The following is a 16,795-nucleotide window of genomic DNA, read 5'->3' as shown; positions in this document are numbered from 1 at the left end:
CTCTCCTTCCTCTCTGTCTCTCTCTTTCCCTCCCGCAGCGAGGCTCCATTGGAGCAAGGATGGTCCGGGCGCTGGGGATGGCTCCTTGGCCTCTGCCCCAGGCGCTGGAGTGGCTCTGGTCGCGACAGAACGACGCCCCAGAGGGGAAGAGCATCACCCCCTGGTGGGCATGCTGGTGGATCCCGGTCGGGCGCATGCGGGAGTCTGTCTGACTGTCTCTCCCCGTTTCCAGCTTAAGAAAAATGCAAAAAAAAAAAAAAAAAGAAATAGAGACAGAGACAGATAGAAAGGGAGAGAAATAGCATCAACTTATAGTTGTGGCACTTTTGTTGTTCCTTGATTGCTTCTCATACGTGCCTTGACTGGGGGGCTGCAGCTGAGGCAGTGACCCCTTGTATGAGCCAGTGACCTTGGGTTTCAAGCCAGCAACCTCTGGGCTCAAGCCAGCAACCATGGGGTCATGTCAATGATCTCATGCTCAAGCCCGCACTCAAGCTGGATGAGCCTGCGCTCAGGCTGGTGACCTCGAGATGTCAAACCTGAGATCTTGGTGTCCCAGTTCAATGCTCTATCCACTACACCACCACCAGTCAGGCTCCTCACATTTAACCTAAATTCCTCCTGCAGGAAGATGAGCTCTACCTGAAACTACTCCAGGCTAGAACTGTTCAGAGCCTTCCCCTTTCATACCCAATACCACCTACCCCTTTCATTTGGGCACTTGCCTCAGCCTGCCTCAAGGTGTTGTCTCAAACCTACTGGAAGCTCCTACAGAATAGGTGTTGTGCCCCAGTATTACCTCCTTGAGCTCCCTCACCTCCACCTGCAGCTCACCGATGTCATCCACTGACCAAGCCTCATCATCGTTGTCATAGTTGGGCACAGTGCTGAAGCTGCCTGCCCGCTGCTCATGAGTGATACCGCATTCGGGCAGGTTCTCTACGGACCGTGTGCTCCGGATTCGGTTCTCAGGGATCCGGGCAGGGACACTGGTGGTGTCAAAGTTTTCACATTCAAGGACTTCCACGTAGATCAAGTAGGGAGCCTGGGGGAAAGTGAGAACAAAATTTGCAACTCACCTACATTGCTGTCCCCCAAATCTGAACTCTGTTAACACAGTTCTTCCTGCTGCCCACTCCTGGCTTCAACCCTCAAACATCAGTCTCCTGACACTATAAACTTATAGCCATAATTAGGGCTGGAACTTGTCCTATGAACATCTATTTCAAGAATCTGGGTGAGAGAGTGCACCCAAGTTTACAAAATGGTTCACTGAGCTTCAGAATGTATAGATAACGCACTCGGCCAAAACCACTCCAAACTATCAATTATAACCCATAAGAGAAGCATGGAAACCTCTGAGGGCTTGTCCTAAAGAGAAAAAGACTGGTAACTGGGCACTAATCCAAGCAGGGTTGTAATCTTCAATATTTCTAAAAGAAAAATCTGAACCATTATTGAGTCATTCCAAGAAGCAGACAAATTTAGCCAATTCTCTCCAATGTGAATCAGGCATAATTCTCTTCTCCGTGTTCACTCTGTTCACAAAAGGTCCTCCATTCTCATGCTGCTGTACCTGGAAAGCCTATGAGTTATAGAGGGTTGCAGAAGAGCTATCAAAAGGACTCTAAGGAGGGGTGTAGAGCGACTCCACAGATGTAGTAAAAGGTGAGCAGGAAAGATCAGACCTCTTTGGTCCAGAAAAACAAAGCCCAACACCAGCACCAAGGTAAAGTCAAGGTGGACATGTGCACATGAACCATGAAGGAGTCCAGGATGCTGGCGGGGCATCCCGGGGCATGGCACAGATACAAACCCCGGACAACCAGGGAGTACAATCTACCTACCTTGTCCTTGGAGTTGAGGACAACAGCCTGGGTGTGGGGCACGCGGACCACATGGTGGTCAAAGCCAGCAGTGGGCAGCCAGACTCGGGCAGGGAGCTTATGGTTGAGCAGGGAGAGCTCTGAGATCAGCCGCTGTGTTTTCTGCTCTTTGGTAGGGAGCGTGGCCAACCGCTTGCCAATCGCCATCAGGGACTTGATGAATTCTCGCTCAGGAGCCAGTCTGACAGGCTACAGGGGGTTGGGGTGAAGTAAGAAATGGTGAAGAAACCATGCCTGACCTGTGGTGGTGCAGTGGATAAAGCATCGACCTGGAAATGCTGAGGTCGCCAGTTCGAAACCCTGGGCTTGCCTGGTCAAGGCACATATGGGAGTTGATGCTTCCAGCTCTTCCCCCCCATCTCTCTCTCTCTCTGTCTCTCCTCTCTCTCTCTCTCTCTGTCTCTCCCTCTCCTCTCTAAAATGAATTAAAAAAAAAAAAAAGAAATGGTGAAGAAACCATAGCAAAGAGTGGCCCAACCACTTAGTTACTCCTGGCCATGCAGGCCAGGGATCCTAGTGCCTGGAGAACTCTAGGGAAGGAGCTATCTTTCAGCCCTAGTTCCCACCCCACCCCTGGCAACTTGAATTGGGAACAGTAGAAGAGCCAGCATATTCCTTCTTCACAGGCTGTTTGTTGAGGGTGAAGGAGTGTATGAATACAGGTTACTGGGATGTACCCCTCTTCTCCTGGACTTGAGTTTCTTAGGAACTGTCTCAAGGCTTCAAGGTGGGTGGGAGGACAATGTCCAGTGAGGTTACAGAGCCCCAGAGAGAAGAGCTGCTTACACCTAAAGAGCTTCACCTACCTCAAAAAGAGGGGTGCCCCTATTCCCACCTGGATCTTTGGGCTAGAGCTCTGCCAGGGCCCACAAGGCTAGAGAGGGGAGCTCCAAGACAGTATTTCCCATTTCAAAGGAGAACCCACTCAATTCAAATAACTGCTGGTGCTTTACATGGCACCCCATTGTCTACCCCACGATCTCTTATAAGAGGTCAATGCACATGCAGGGGATAAAAAGAGATTGAACAGATTTGGGATTAATAAAGGAATGATCAATGGGGAAAGAAAAAGCAGATGGAGGAAGGCTGGTATAGGCAGGTGGGTGGGGATAGCAATAGCTCCTTTCACTCCTTAATGACAGCTCTGAAGGCCTGTCTCTTTCTGTGATTCTCTCCTTGGGTCCTCTTCCCCTACCTCTCAAGACTGGGGTCCCATATTTGGTCCCTCTGGTGACCTTGGCTGCTCATGCTGGACAGTTCAGTCATTCTCCGAAAGGGCAAAGTCAGTGTGGGCAGTGAGGTGGGGGTGGGGAAAAGGATGGACTCAGCTAGTCATGAAGAGGGGCTCTTTTCCCTAAGTCCTTCTACAATAAGGGGCATTTTATCAAGATAGCCACGCAGCTCCGCAGCCCATCTCCCCACAGCTACATAAGAACAGTATCTCCTCCGTTCATAAAAACAATACGTCACTCACCAGGCTTTTCTCTCTGTGTGTGGCTTGTTTAGTTTCCTGATTGAGAATTTCTACCCTCCCTCAAACTTCAAAAAAGAGCTTCTTTTGAAAGCCTGGCAACACCAGGCCTATCTCTGCATGTGTGCAGAGCCAGGTTCAAAGGACAGTTCATCTCACAGCCTCTACACTACAGGGGGCTGGCTCAGGCCCCCCCCCCCCCCCCCCATAATGAAACAGCATGTCTGAATCAGTCACAAATGCTTTGGGAGGCAGGGTCAAGAAGAGATACAGGAAGACAATAAATAGAACTAGACTTCTGTGGTCTCTGGAAATATCCCAGGGGCCTAACAACAGAGAAAGAGAAAGAAGGAAGACTTATTTCTTCATTCATCCTGATCCCCTAATCCAGGGGTCCCCAAACTTTTTACACAGGGGGCCAGTTCACTGTCCCTCAGACCGTTGGGAGGACCGGACTATAAAAAAAACTATGAACAAATCCCTATGCACACTGCACATATCTTATTTTAAAGTAAAAAAACAAAATGGGAACAAATACAATATTTAAAATAAAGAACAAGTAAATTTCAATCAACAAACTGACCAGTATTTCAATGGGAACTATGCTCCTCTCACTGACCACCAATGAAAGAGGTGCCCCTTCCAGAAGTGCGGCGGGGGGCCGGATAAATGGCCTCAGGGGGCCGCATGCGGGCCCGCAGGCCATAGTTTGGGGACCCCTGCCCTAATCCATCCACTCAGGTGGCAAACAGTTACTGTCCCAAGGTTCCTCCTCCCCAACCAATTCATAGTTATCTCAGATGAGAAAAGGCAGAATTCCTTCCCATCTTCAAATCAGCATTTGGGGTGGGGGCCCCTCAGTTACATGAGCACATTGGAAACGTGACCCCAGGCCTCCAGAGACAGGCTCTGCCACATGGGAGGAGATAGGAATCATGACTGAAAGGGGATCAGCACAGAACAGAGAAAACAGATTGGGTACACAAATCAAAAATAAAATGTGGGGAAAAAAATCAACCAAACTCCCAGAGGGTCCAGCATTTCCTCTCACGTCTCTGCCCAGCAACAAGGTCCAAGACCCTGTGGGACCAGACGGTCAAGGGTTAGTCCAGAGGCAACAAGAAAGGACAATGATGATCAAGGAACATCCTGGGCAGGGAGCTGGGAAAGGGAAGAACTCAGACCTGGAAGAAATGTGGTTGAAGTTAAAAAGAAAATGGGCTATAGGGAGGTAAAACTTTCCTTCAAGCCAAATCTTGTTTGCTTTGGGAATCAGCTCACCCAGCACAGCACCTAGCATTTAGAAAAAACTAAATAAATATTTGATGGTCTGATGGCAGAAGCCATGAGGAGAGGGTCCTGGGCGGAAGGAACAGGATCCTGGATGTTTCTTGGCCTCAATCCAGGGGTAAATTCTACCTCTCCCAGCTGTTTGCTCAAGAAACCCAGGAGCTGGGGGCTGAATCACACTGCATACCAGCTGCCCGTGTGAAAAAGATCAACTGAGCCTGGGTTCAGGGCACTGGTGACAGACAGGGGACTCCTCCAGGCCTGGGAGGGGAGAGCCTGATCTCCCAGGAAGAAAAGGCACCTTTTAACTCCAACCTTGGCCTGGAGACTCAGAAGACCTGGGGACGGAGAGGAAATGCGGCCATGGGGGGAGCCTGCCACCCAGTCCCAGCCTGGCCCCACTTACGGAACTGAATGAATTATCAATACTCTCGGTGCTGGAGGAGAGTTCCTGGGAAAGGGCCAGAGGGCAAGGGAAGGAGGGGCAGGGACGGAGGGGAGAGAGACAAAGGCAAAGAATTTAGGTCCAACTTGGATCATACCTGCTTCTCTTGTGTAGCTAGCTCTACCTTTCTGCTTTAATGAGAAAAGTCAACCCAGAAACACCACTTGCCCAGATTCTTGACACTGTAGGAGATGCTAGAAGGCTAGCTCAGACCTTAATTTAAGGTCAGAAGGGTTGAAGAGACAGCAGCCTCTGTTTTCACTTTCTTCCCTTCTATTCTTGCCTGAAGAATCTTCCTTCTAGGACAAAACCCTAAACCTGGAAACCTTAGGGAGGTAACTGCTCTTAGCCAAACTTTATCTGTGGAGACCACTGGAGAGACTGAATTAACAAGATGCATGTCCCCCATAATGGAAACCCTGTGTTCCTCCAGCTTCTTGGAAACGTCAGGAAGAAGCAGAAGAGCTCAACTTTCAGTGCCAGGTATATCTCCTCTCTAACCAGCCTTATTATCACTCTGGGAAGCCTCATCCCAACCTAGAATTATGTGACTAGGGACACCACAGACCATGAGCATAAAACTTCTGGGCTAGAATCTGTTGGAGTAAAGGATGAGTACCTTTCCTATCAAACCTCCACAAGCTTCCTATTGGGCTATTTCTCATAAGAACCAATTACAATTTTTTGCCATAAGTTGGGAGCTAGGTCCTAACTAACTTCATCTGAGAAAGCTGAGTAGCAGAGCAGCAGCTGTCGCAGTCCCAGCCAGGGGGTTTATCTAAACCACACCCGTTCTTGTGTCGTACTGAAGTCTGAGAGCGTAACAGAAGGGCCAGTCAGCAGTCAAATTCATTCAGCGGCTCGGCTGCGGCTCCTACACAGGCCCATCTGGAATCTGTGCAACAAGCTCTCCCAGAACAGGGAACAGGGGCAATGCCAGTGTGTGAACCTGCAGTAGGGGAGGGGCCTAGACTTAAAAGATAAAGTACTGGGAGCTCCCAGGGCAGGAGGGCAGTGGTCACTGAGCTTCTACTCTGCAATTAGCATTTCAAGCATCTACTACCACATTTTCCCATGTATAAGATGCAACCTTTCCTGAAAAATTTGGGGTCTAAAACCAGGGTGCGTCTTATACAGTGGTTGTAGTTTTTTTACTTGCATTTCCCACTTTTTCGCACTTGTTTTTGCGCTCATTGAAGACAGTGATTCGTCATCAGACACAGATGAGGACAAGGTAATGAATGGGAGTTCTGACAGTGATGAGGAGTTGTATGAATTTTATTATGAATAAAACTTGAATTCAATATGTAATACATATTTTAAAAAATTTCGACTGGGCTTGCCTGGTCAAGGCACATATGGGAGTTGATGCTTCCAGCTCCTCCCCCCTTCTCTCTCTCTCTGAATCCACAAATTAAAAAGTGCTCTAGATAATGGAGTCTCCTCTCTCTATCTCTCTCTCCCTCTCCTCTCTAAAATGAATAAATAAATTAAAAAAAATTAAAAAAAAAATTCGAGCCCCCAAATTAAGGTGCATCTTATACATGGAAGTGTCTTATACATGGGAAACACGGTAATTCAATTCTATGGTATAAATTCTGTTCTGACTGGAGGTCCTATAGTTAGGCCCTTCCTTGAAGAACCTGGGGAGAGAGGCACTTTGAAGAAGCTAAGCTAAACACTCCCAAGGCAACAATTCTGTTTTGGGTGGAGGAGGGAGGGAGAACTGAGGCAGTGAGGATACCAGAATCTATTATGACTTAGTGGTTCAATTTCTACCCGAGCCAGTGGGGGAAGGAATAGCAGGCAGGATACCAACTCCCTGAGCAATACTCCAGCTGGTTCTCCCACAGACAGGTCCTGTCTGACTCATTAACACTCTTGGGGGAGGGGAGTTATACCATGACAGTCTCCTCTCTCCTACTCTGTAGACTTGAGTCACTCATACTGAGTCAGCTCCAAAGAGAAAAGCTAGGCCAAGAAGCTGATATCACACCGTATCAGGCTGGATGGCCCAATGGGGCTTCCAGTGTGACATGCAGCAGATTTCTGTGCAAAGGTTGCAACCCTGAAAAGACAATGCTAATTAGAGCAGTGTTTTTCAACTGCTAGGCTGCAAACTGGGCTGGTTTGCCATAAATTTTGTGCCAATCCATGAAAGAGTTAATCACCCTATTGTTGTAGGAAGATTATATAAAAAATACCGCACTAAAATGTCATTATATGGAGCACGGTGTGGGGTAGGAACTAACCATTCCACCACCCTTAGCCAAATGACTTATCATTTGGTTACAAATGGGAAAGGACAGTGCATGAGTGCAGTTCCCTGACAAACTGATAAAATCTGCTTTGAAGGGGTGGGCTTGGGGATGAGAGAGGGGAGAAAGCAGTGCTAGAACTCTCTGATTTTAGGGGAGACTGTAAAGGATCCATCATTGAAAGATAACAGGGGCCTCTGTGAGATCTGGGCAGAGAAGAGCTCTGCAGAGAGACTGCAGGCAAGAAGAGAGCTGTACAGTTTCTTCTTTGGGCCTCACCCTCCAAAGCACCTCTACTGGTGGCAGGAGTTTACGATTAAACTTAGAACCCACAGGGAATGCAGGGATGGGGAGCTGAAGAGTCAGGTCTCCTAGCCTCTCCTTCTAGAGTCCCTCCGACCTTAGTTACTTATGTGCTTCATGTTAGTAAACAACATTTCAAGAAACTACGTTTCAAGAGTCACAGATGCCACCAAAAACTGTTAGAACTAATAAATTCAGTAAAATCTCAGGATACAAAATCAAAAGTCACAAATTAAAAAGTGCTCTAGATAATGGAGTCTCCATATTACCGTATAAGTTCCTAGAGAGGACAGCATTTTATCTTCCGTCTTCCACTCCCTCTAGCACAGGGCTTTACACATTGTACAAGTTCAATAACTATTTGTGAATAAATGTAGCATGACAGGGGAAGCAGAGTAGAAGTATTGATATCTGAGGGACCTTGATATATGTATCTTCAAAAGGCCAAAGGGATGTGGAGAGACTGTGCTGAAGACTCCAATGCTTAGAATCCTAGTGATATTCCTGTTTATTCTCCTTTTCACACTCACATTCCCTGAGGAACCACAGTGGATTCAGGTGTGTCATTCTGCCAGCATTAGATAACCGAGGAGTGTCTGGGGATGTAGTATATCTCCTTTCTTTCCTGGATCTAGTGTCCCACAATAAAGAAGCCAGTGTGGGAAGAATGGCAGCTGGAGAGGCCATCCTAGAGGATTTAGGCACTCACATAATACCTGCATCTCTGTGTGTCACCCATAATCCCACTTGGGCACAAGTTAGATGCAAGGAAGAGGGACCAAGGATCAGCACAGAGTAAGTAAAACCCTGGGCTTCCCCCTTTCTGGTGCTAAGAAGAGGACACAAAATACACACAGAGGAATGGCAACCCTAACAGGAGGCACCAGGGATTCACTTCCAACTACTCACACTCATTGTTATAGAGTTGGCTCCAAGAGGAAAAGCTCCCAAACTTTTCATGCCCCTATTCCCTTCAGATATGGATTCTTTTTGTTCTGTGACAACCTCCTTTCATGACCTTGGGCTTCCCTGCCAAGCACAACCAGAAATGGAAATAGTCCTTTTTGGTTCTGAGAAGAGTTGAGCCCTGACTGTACATGGATATGGAAACCTTAGTGGCTAAGGCCTAGGCTGTTCTACCCCAGACTGATAGCTGAGAAAGCAGATAATCTGGGAAAGCAGATGCTGAGAAATAGCCAAGACAGAGTAGCTGAATGATTAGGAGCAACAGCTGTGATGTGAGGCCTAGTCTGACATTCAGTAGTTGGACAAATCATCTAACCTCTCTGAGTCTGTTTGCTCAATGGTAAAATAAACCTGTTAGGGCTGTTGTGAGGATTAAATGTAAAGTACTTGACATGATGCACATAAGTGCTTAATAAATGTTCGCTCTTTTAGCCTATTATCATAATTAAATACTAAATTTCTAGAGAAAGCAGGCTCTGTAGTCTCCTTCCCTCCTGCCTTTTTCCCTTTTCTAGTCACCCTGATCTCCTAAGCTGAAAGAAGTCCCGCTGTATCAAAAACATGGGTGGGCCCTGGCCGGTTGGCTCAGCGGTAGAGCGTCGCCCTGGCGTGCGGGGGACCCGGGTTCGATTCCCGGCCAGGGCACATAGGAGAAGCGCCCATTTGCTTCTCCACCCCCACCCCCTCCTTCCTCTCTGCCTCTCTCTTCCCCTTCCGCAGCCAAGGCTCCATTGGAGCATAGATGGCCCAGGCGCTGGGGATGGCTCCTTAGCCTCTGCCCCAGGCGCTAGAGTGGCTCTGGTCGCGGCAGAGCGATGCCCCGGAGGGGCAGAGCATCGCCCCCTGGTGGGCATGCCGGGTGGATCCCGGTCAGGCGCATGCGGGAGTCTGTCAATCTCTCCCCGTTTCCAGCTTCAGAAAAATACAAAAATAAAAATAAAAATAAAAAAATAAAGAAAAACATGGGTGGGCCCTGGCTGGTTGGCTCAGTGGTAGAGCGTCGGCCTGGCGTGCAGAAGTCCTGGGTTTGATTCCCGGCCAGGGCACACAGGAGAGGCGCCCATCTGCTTCTCCACCCCTCCCCCTCTCCTTCCTCTCTGTCTCTCTTTTCCCCTCCTGCAGCGAGGCTCCATTGGAGCAAAGATGGCCCGGGCACTGGGGATGGCTCCTTGGCCTCTGCCCCAGGCGCTAGAGTGTCTCTGGTCACATCAGAGCGACGCCCCAGAGGGGCAGAGCATCGCCCCCTGGTGGGCGTGCCGGATGGATCTCGGTAGGGCGCATGCGGGAGTCTGTCTCTCCCCATTTCCAGCTTCAGAAAAATACAAAAACAAACAAACAAACAAACAAAAAAACATGGGTGGGTTATGTGTCACAGAGGCACCATTGCTATATGCATTTTCCAACAATTGCAAATTCCTCATTCTTTTCTCCCTGCTTTCCTAGTCTAGGCTGGCAGCCAGGATGGGAGCCAAGCTGGTGGTGAGTCAGAGGGGGACTGGGCACCATTGTTTGGCTGGGACATCAGGTCACTGATACTTGGTTGTCCACTGGCAACTTCCCCTGCTATCTGTCCAGATGTGGAATGGAAGGTGGGTATAACCTATCGATGTGTTTCAGCTCCCTGTTCTGTATTCTAAATGGATATCCCCCACTGCCGCTGTAGCTCTCTCTTCTTCCTAGACACGGGATCTGTCCGAGACTTACTCTATACCACACTGCTTCCCTCTTTGCTTTGCACTTCTAAATAATTTTCCCCCAAGGAAAGTGCTTTCCCCCCCAAGGAAAAGCAGGTAGGCATTCTGCAGATGTCTCAGTGATAGGGAATGAACTTTACCTGTGTGAAAACAAAAAGCAGGATCTTCAGGGAGTGGGGAGGAGGGATTATGAGGAGTGGTCAGGAGAATGAAGCTGAGGTTTTATTTAACACCACACACACAGACACACACACACACACACACACACACATACACAATTCACAGACTTAGTCCCTTCTCCTCCCCATGGTTGCTGCTCTGAGAGGTTCTGGTAGACATCCCAGGTCAGGATGAGGAGGGTCTCTGCACAGTTCTCAGTAAGGTGTTAATGGAATGGCAGTGCAGTTGGACAGAGTCAGGTGTAAGCCTTGCTATTAGCTATATGACCTGACACAAGTCACTTTATCTCTCTGGGTCTCCAAGTTCTTCCTTTGTAAAATGAGTCAGCTGGAATACATGAATTCTAAAGTTTTTTTCCATTCTAACATTCCATGCTTTTATCAGTGAAATGAAACAGAGGAAAAGAGAGAAAAGGACAGAGTGACTCTATGTCAGACATCCTGTCTCCATGCCACCTAGCCCCTCTGTCCCTCCCAGGGATTTTACCTCATCCTCATTCTCCACTTTGGGGTTGCTGGCTGTCCGTTTCAGGTTGCTGCTGAGACTTATACTGGTGGTAGCATCTGACTTAGAGCGCTGGTGAGTCCTTTTAGAGGGAGACAGCCCTGTGTCAGGGGCTGGGCTCAAGGAGGGCAGCTCCCTCTTTCGGTGAGCTGGCTTCAGCTCATCTGAGAGGATCAGCTTCCGTAACTTGGTCCCACGGGAGTGTCGCTGAGTGGAAATGTGCATGTCTGAAGAGTAGGCTCCGAGCAACAGGGCACACTGGAGGGAAAAGTTAATGCTCTGGCGGCAACGGTGGACTATATAGGGCTTGATGGCATCACCCACATCCTCATCCATGTGGATGTACATGTTAAGCAGCTGGGGCAGATAGAAGTCCACGTCCTCATTGCGAAAGCAAAAGAGCCGGTTGCCGATGTAGGCTTGCACTCCAGGCTCCTTGGAGTTATACAGGTATGAAATGGCCATGGAGATGTCAAATAGTTTTGACTCAAATAGCCTCAGCAACCAAGATTGTTTGGCTGAGTTGTTCTGCCGCCGCCTTCTTGCTCCCTTGGCTGTGCCTGCGGCCACAGTAGCCCCCATCTCATCTTCCTCCTCTGTTATCTGGCCAGGGGGATCATCCAGGCAGTGGATCTCACTGTCCACACCATCCCCATTGACCAACTCCAGTGGAGTGCCTCTGCTAGAGATGGCCACGCCTCCATGCAAAAGCTTGACCTTCTCCAGCACCTCCTGGCAGGCCTTTTGGGCCACCTCAGGGTCAATCACTGATAGTTCCCCGACCCCCTCTGTGATGACGCTTAGCAAGGAGCCCCCGTTATTCCCTAGTGGACCAGGAGTGGGCTCAGAAGTTGGCTTCAGGGGGGCAGACTCCACTACCGTGTCTCCCATGGCCACAGCCAGACTTCGAGCTTCCAAGCTACAGGAGGGAGGAGGGAGAAAGGAACAGAAAGGGAGACACATACAATACTAGTTAGTGGTGTCGGCCTCAGGTTTCCCCTTCCACAAAACCTTACAAAGCACCTCCTCTCTTTTTGTCTTCCTGGACTCCTTCAAAAAGTCATCTCCCACCAAGAAGTTTTCCCTGACTACCTCCACTTCTGATTGATCACTACTTCCCTTTTCATTCCTTCTGCATTTACTCTGTTCCTAACTTGTATTTTCAAAACATTGCTTTATATGTGTTATGCTTATACAGGTTTACAAATTCTTCAGCTAGACTGAGAAGCAGTTCTGATCTTATTTCCTTGTCCCTCTTCAAATGCTTTCCTATCTTTGTGTTCTTCCCATGTCTCCCTTTAAATGCCTACCAATAATCTTTTTCTTTTCCTCTTTAAACTGTATTTCATTACTCATATAACAGGTCCTGAGCATCTCACCTTTATTTAGTATTCAAGTTTTGATTTATTTTTATAATTACAGATATGTTTTTACCTTCCCTTTTAGATTCAATAGTTCCCAAGAAATAACGGCGAACAAACACCAGGCCAGGCTTCACTTGGAAATAAACAGCCGTAAAACAACCTGCTGAACATCAACCCTGCTGAAGTTGTGCCATTTGTCTGATGTCATTTCCTCCAGTGCTGTGGCAGCTAATGTATAGTGGAAAGAGTCCTGAACTTGAGAGTCAAACAGGCTGGGGTTCAAAATTCTACCACTGTGAGATGTATAAACTTATACAAGCTATATATGTTTTGAGTTTAAATTTTCTTGACTACAAAAATGGGGAAAACATATCTACTCTCACTGTTGCCATGTAGAATAACTTCATGCATGTAAAAAGATCTAGCCTAGTCTCTTGTACTCCTAGTACTTTATAGTTGTTGTGCTCAATAAAGGCTAGTTGAATCTGAATTACTGAAAAGGTTAGTAAACCGAATGTGTGCACATGTGTATGTGCACATGCATATACTGTTTATTATAAGGGAAGAGAATGACAGCTACCTTGTTGTGTGAGAACCTTCCAAAACATTAACAGGCCTCTGCTATCCCAACACTACTTTCCCCACTATCAGACACAGACTCCAGAACTAGAGGGGCTGTGAGAAGGAAAAAAGAAATCAGGTTGGAACTCATGGGTCTAGAACAGGAGTAGTCAACCTTTTTATACCTACCACCCACTTTTGTATCAGTTAGTAGTAAAATTTTCTAGCTGCCCACCGGTTCCACAGTAATGGTGATTTATAAAGTAGGAAAGTAACTTTATAAATTTATAAAGCAGAGTTACAGCAAGTTAAAGCAGTGGTCCCCAACCTTTTTTGGGCCACGGACCGGTTTAATGTCAGAAAATATTTTCATGGACCGGCCTTTAGGGTGGGACGGATAAATGTATCTCGTGACCGAGACAAGTGTCAAGAGTGAGTCTTAGACGGATGTAACAGAAGGAATCTGGTCGTTTTTAAAAAATAAAACATCGTTCAGACTTAAATATAAATAAAACGGAAATAATGTAAGTTATTTATTCTTTCTCTGCGGATCGGTACCAAATGGCCCACGGACTGGTACCGATCCGCAGCCCGGGGGTTGGAGACCACTGAGTTAAAGCATATAATAATAATTACTTACCAAGTACTTTATGTCGGATTTTCACTAAGTTTGGCAGACTAAATCTTTATAAAACAACTTACTCTAGTTAAATCTATCCTTTTATTTATACTTTGGTTGCTCTGCTACCACCCACCATGAAAGCTAGAATGCCCACTAGTGGGCGGTAGGGACCAGGTTGACTGCCACTGGTCTAGAACATCTAAAAAACAGGGTGAACAGGAATCACTAAAAATCCCCCTCTGGAGGGACTCCTAGAAGGGAGTTTAATGAAAGAACACTGCTGACAAAAGCCACACACAGCCTTGCTCTTACCGGACAGCTTGATTAGTTAGAGCATCATCATCCTGATGCTCAAAGGCTGCCAGACAGAAGCAGGGAACATACAGAAACATATTGATGTTTCTGTCTGTCTCTCTTTAAAATCAATTAAAAAAGAAAGAAAAGCCACTGCCTTCTCGGACTGATTCTCCAGAGCCTCACCAAATCCAGATCAGGAGAATCAGTGAAGAACAGAAAAAAATTTCAACGTAAGGACTGGGAGGGGCACGTTGTTAATGTCACATCAACCCAGCTCCAGAGTCTGGCTTTAGTCAACCATTGGCTCAGAGGCCTCCTCACAAAAATGCAGATAGAGTGAGCGAGTCTGAGACATGTCAACAGTATGGACAAGAGGAAGGCAAAAGCTACTGTGAGGTGGAGAGCAGGTAATTTCCAACTAATAGTGACATCACCTCTGACCCAAGTGAACCTGGCTGCATGTATTTTGTGTAGGTGGGAGGAGGTTCCAGATACAGATTCACTAGTCACTCTGGAAAGCCCCATTTTCCACAGCCACCCTTCCATTGACTCTTCTTGCACCTCCGAAATGTTAAGAGTTATGGTTATTTTGGTCTGCCTGATATTATGCAGTCTAGCTCCCTGTCTCCCAGAAGTCAACATTAAAAGTTTTGCAGGAAGGCAGATGGGGAACTTTGCTTTTCTCAGAGATCACCAAAAAAGGCTACTTCACTTTATCATTCTCCCAACTCTGTCAGGCAAGAAGTTCAGCCTGACCAGGCGGTGGCGCAGTGGATAGAGCTTCGGACTAGGATGCAGAGGACCCAGGCTCAAAACCCTGAGGTCGCCAGCTTGAGCGCGGGTTCATCTGGTTTGAGCAAAGCAAACCAGCTTGAGCCCAAGGTTGCTGGCTTGAGCAAGGGGTCACTCGCTCTGCTGTAACCCCCCGGTCAAGGCACATATGAGAAAACAATGAATGAAAAATAAGGCACCACAACTAAGAATTGATGCTTCTCATCTCTCTCTCCCTTCCTGTCTGTCCCTATCTGTCCCTCTCTCTGTCACGGGGGGGGGGGGGGGGGGGGGGAGTAGATTCTCTAAACCTAAATCCAGATATGGTCCTCAGTATCAATTCACTCATTTTCAAATGCAAAGAAAATACAGCTTTGATAAATAACGATTTTAAAGAAAGTGAAAGGAAAAGGAAGAAAAAGGTCCTGCACTCAGCAACCTTCCCCTTTTAAATCAGAGAATGTGAAAGAAAATCCAAACATTTTAATATCAAATGACTCCTACAACTCTCAATGACAGGAAACTGAGGCTCTACATTTCACACTAGGAGCTTAATCTGGCATTCCAGTGACACTAGAAGGGAACTGAAGAGGCTTTCTCTGCCCTAGCCTAGCAGCTGGCTTCTAGGAAAGGGGGGTGAAAATGTTGACCACTGACTGAGGTCCACAGCTATGGCAATGTCATGTCAGGAATCCTCATCTGAGCATCAGGGGTTGTTCAGAGCAGCACAGCAGGTGTAGAGAACTGCAGGATTTACAGGCATGTGTTCTCTGTGATTGGGCATTTAAGTCAGGGGTCGGGAACCTATGGTTTGCGAGCCAGATGTGACTCTTTTGATGGCTGCATCTGGCTCGCAGACAAATCTTTAATAAGAAAAATAATGTTAAAAATATAAAACATTCTCATGTATTACAATCTATTCATTTCCTACCGCTCATGTTCATGGTTGCGGGTGGCTGCAGCCAATCAGAGCTGTCCTCCGGGACAACACCAAATTTTTATTGGATAATGCATCACCTACACCGGTCGTTGTATGGCTCTCACGGAATTACATTTTAAAATATGTGGCATTCATGGCTCTTTCAGCTAAAAAGGTTCCCGACCCCTGATTTAAGTAAATGTTTCCAGAGGGCTCTGGAGTGAGGGGATCGCTTAACCTGGCTTTCAGCTTCTCTTCCCTTCAAAAGATTCTAGGCAAACAATCCTTCACTGGTTTCCATAAAAGGACTTAACTGAAGTCTCTGCTTGGACAGGATGGTAAAATGCCCTGAATCAAAACCCTCATCCAGTTCATCACCATTCCCTTCTTCAAATCTTTTCCATGGACTAGATAAATATGGATTGGTTCAGACCAATTTGTATGTTTTTATATGTTCCTGTATTTTCCTTTAAGAGATGACCTGATTTAGTGCTCTGCCTCCAAGCAGATAGGTAAGCTCAATTTTCTTCCTCTGTTTAAAAGATTCCTTTAAGGTGAATCATATGAATTGGAAAAAGGGAAGTGGAGCCAATATCTTCATCCTACAAGGTGGGTAATTAAAAGAGACTGTTAAAAGTTAATGGAAAAGAAAGGGATGTTCAGATACGTTATTTAAGGTTTTCAATAGAAATAAAAATGACAATCATATAAACAAGTAGTATAAATCCTTATCCTTTTTGTAACAATAAATAAACAGAGACATTATATCTAAAACATTTTGTCTAAAGCTACAGCAATAACCTTTAGAAGTAAACACTAAACTAAGAGGGTAACTCTAAAGGAGAAGACAGGATGAACGGAAAGGGACTGGTGATTTTTATCATAAACTCTTATGAACCACTGGATTTGTTACCAAGTACGTATATACCTTTAATAATGATTTTTAAAAAGCAGCTCTTTAAAAGAGACTCCATATCATCCCAGGCTACCTGTTCTGCTCTTCAGGAAGTTCCTTCTCTCATTTTAAAATCTAACTCAAACCTTGCTTTAAGGAGGTCTCAGCTCATCTTTTCCCCTGGACCTCAATGGTAGAGATGGAGATTGAGTACTTCTTTTTCCTTGTAGAAACACAGGGCTAAGCAGTCAAGCAGGCTCCAGCCCTACTAGGAACCAGGTAAATGGTTACCCAAAGCTCCAGGATGCGTTGGCATCAGGAGAGAGGACATTCTTAAGCTACCAGGAGGAGGGTAGGGAGGGCAATGGT

General features: G+C 46.7%; 1 protein-coding gene across 6 annotated transcripts in view; it reads right to left on the bottom strand.

The window, feature by feature from the left end:
* Positions 1-16,795, bottom strand: part of PI4KB (phosphatidylinositol 4-kinase beta) — a 34,230-nt gene that overhangs the window by 13,726 nt on the left and 3,709 nt on the right. For 3 of the 6 annotated variants that reach the window (XM_066267925.1, XM_066267926.1, XM_066267924.1), the window contains 4 exons: positions 10,980-11,916; positions 5,054-5,098; positions 1,848-2,075; positions 818-1,045 (listed from right to left, as the gene is read on the bottom strand). In XM_066267925.1, the coding sequence (XP_066124022.1) occupies positions 818-1,045; positions 1,848-2,075; positions 5,054-5,098; positions 10,980-11,888 (1,410 nt within the window). In that variant the 5' untranslated portion in view covers positions 11,889-11,916. Of the gene's footprint in view, positions 1-817; positions 1,046-1,847; positions 2,076-5,053; positions 5,099-10,979; positions 11,917-16,012; positions 16,134-16,795 lie in introns of all 6 variants that reach the window. The other 3 variants (XM_066267927.1, XM_066267928.1, XM_066267929.1) reach the window with 3 other exon arrangements.

This window comes from Saccopteryx bilineata, chromosome 3 (genome assembly GCF_036850765.1).
Source record: "Saccopteryx bilineata isolate mSacBil1 chromosome 3, mSacBil1_pri_phased_curated, whole genome shotgun sequence".
Classification (NCBI taxonomy): Eukaryota; Metazoa; Chordata; class Mammalia; order Chiroptera; family Emballonuridae; genus Saccopteryx; species Saccopteryx bilineata.
Note: the sequence above shows the minus strand (reverse complement) of the source record. Positions and strands in the feature narration are given on the sequence as shown.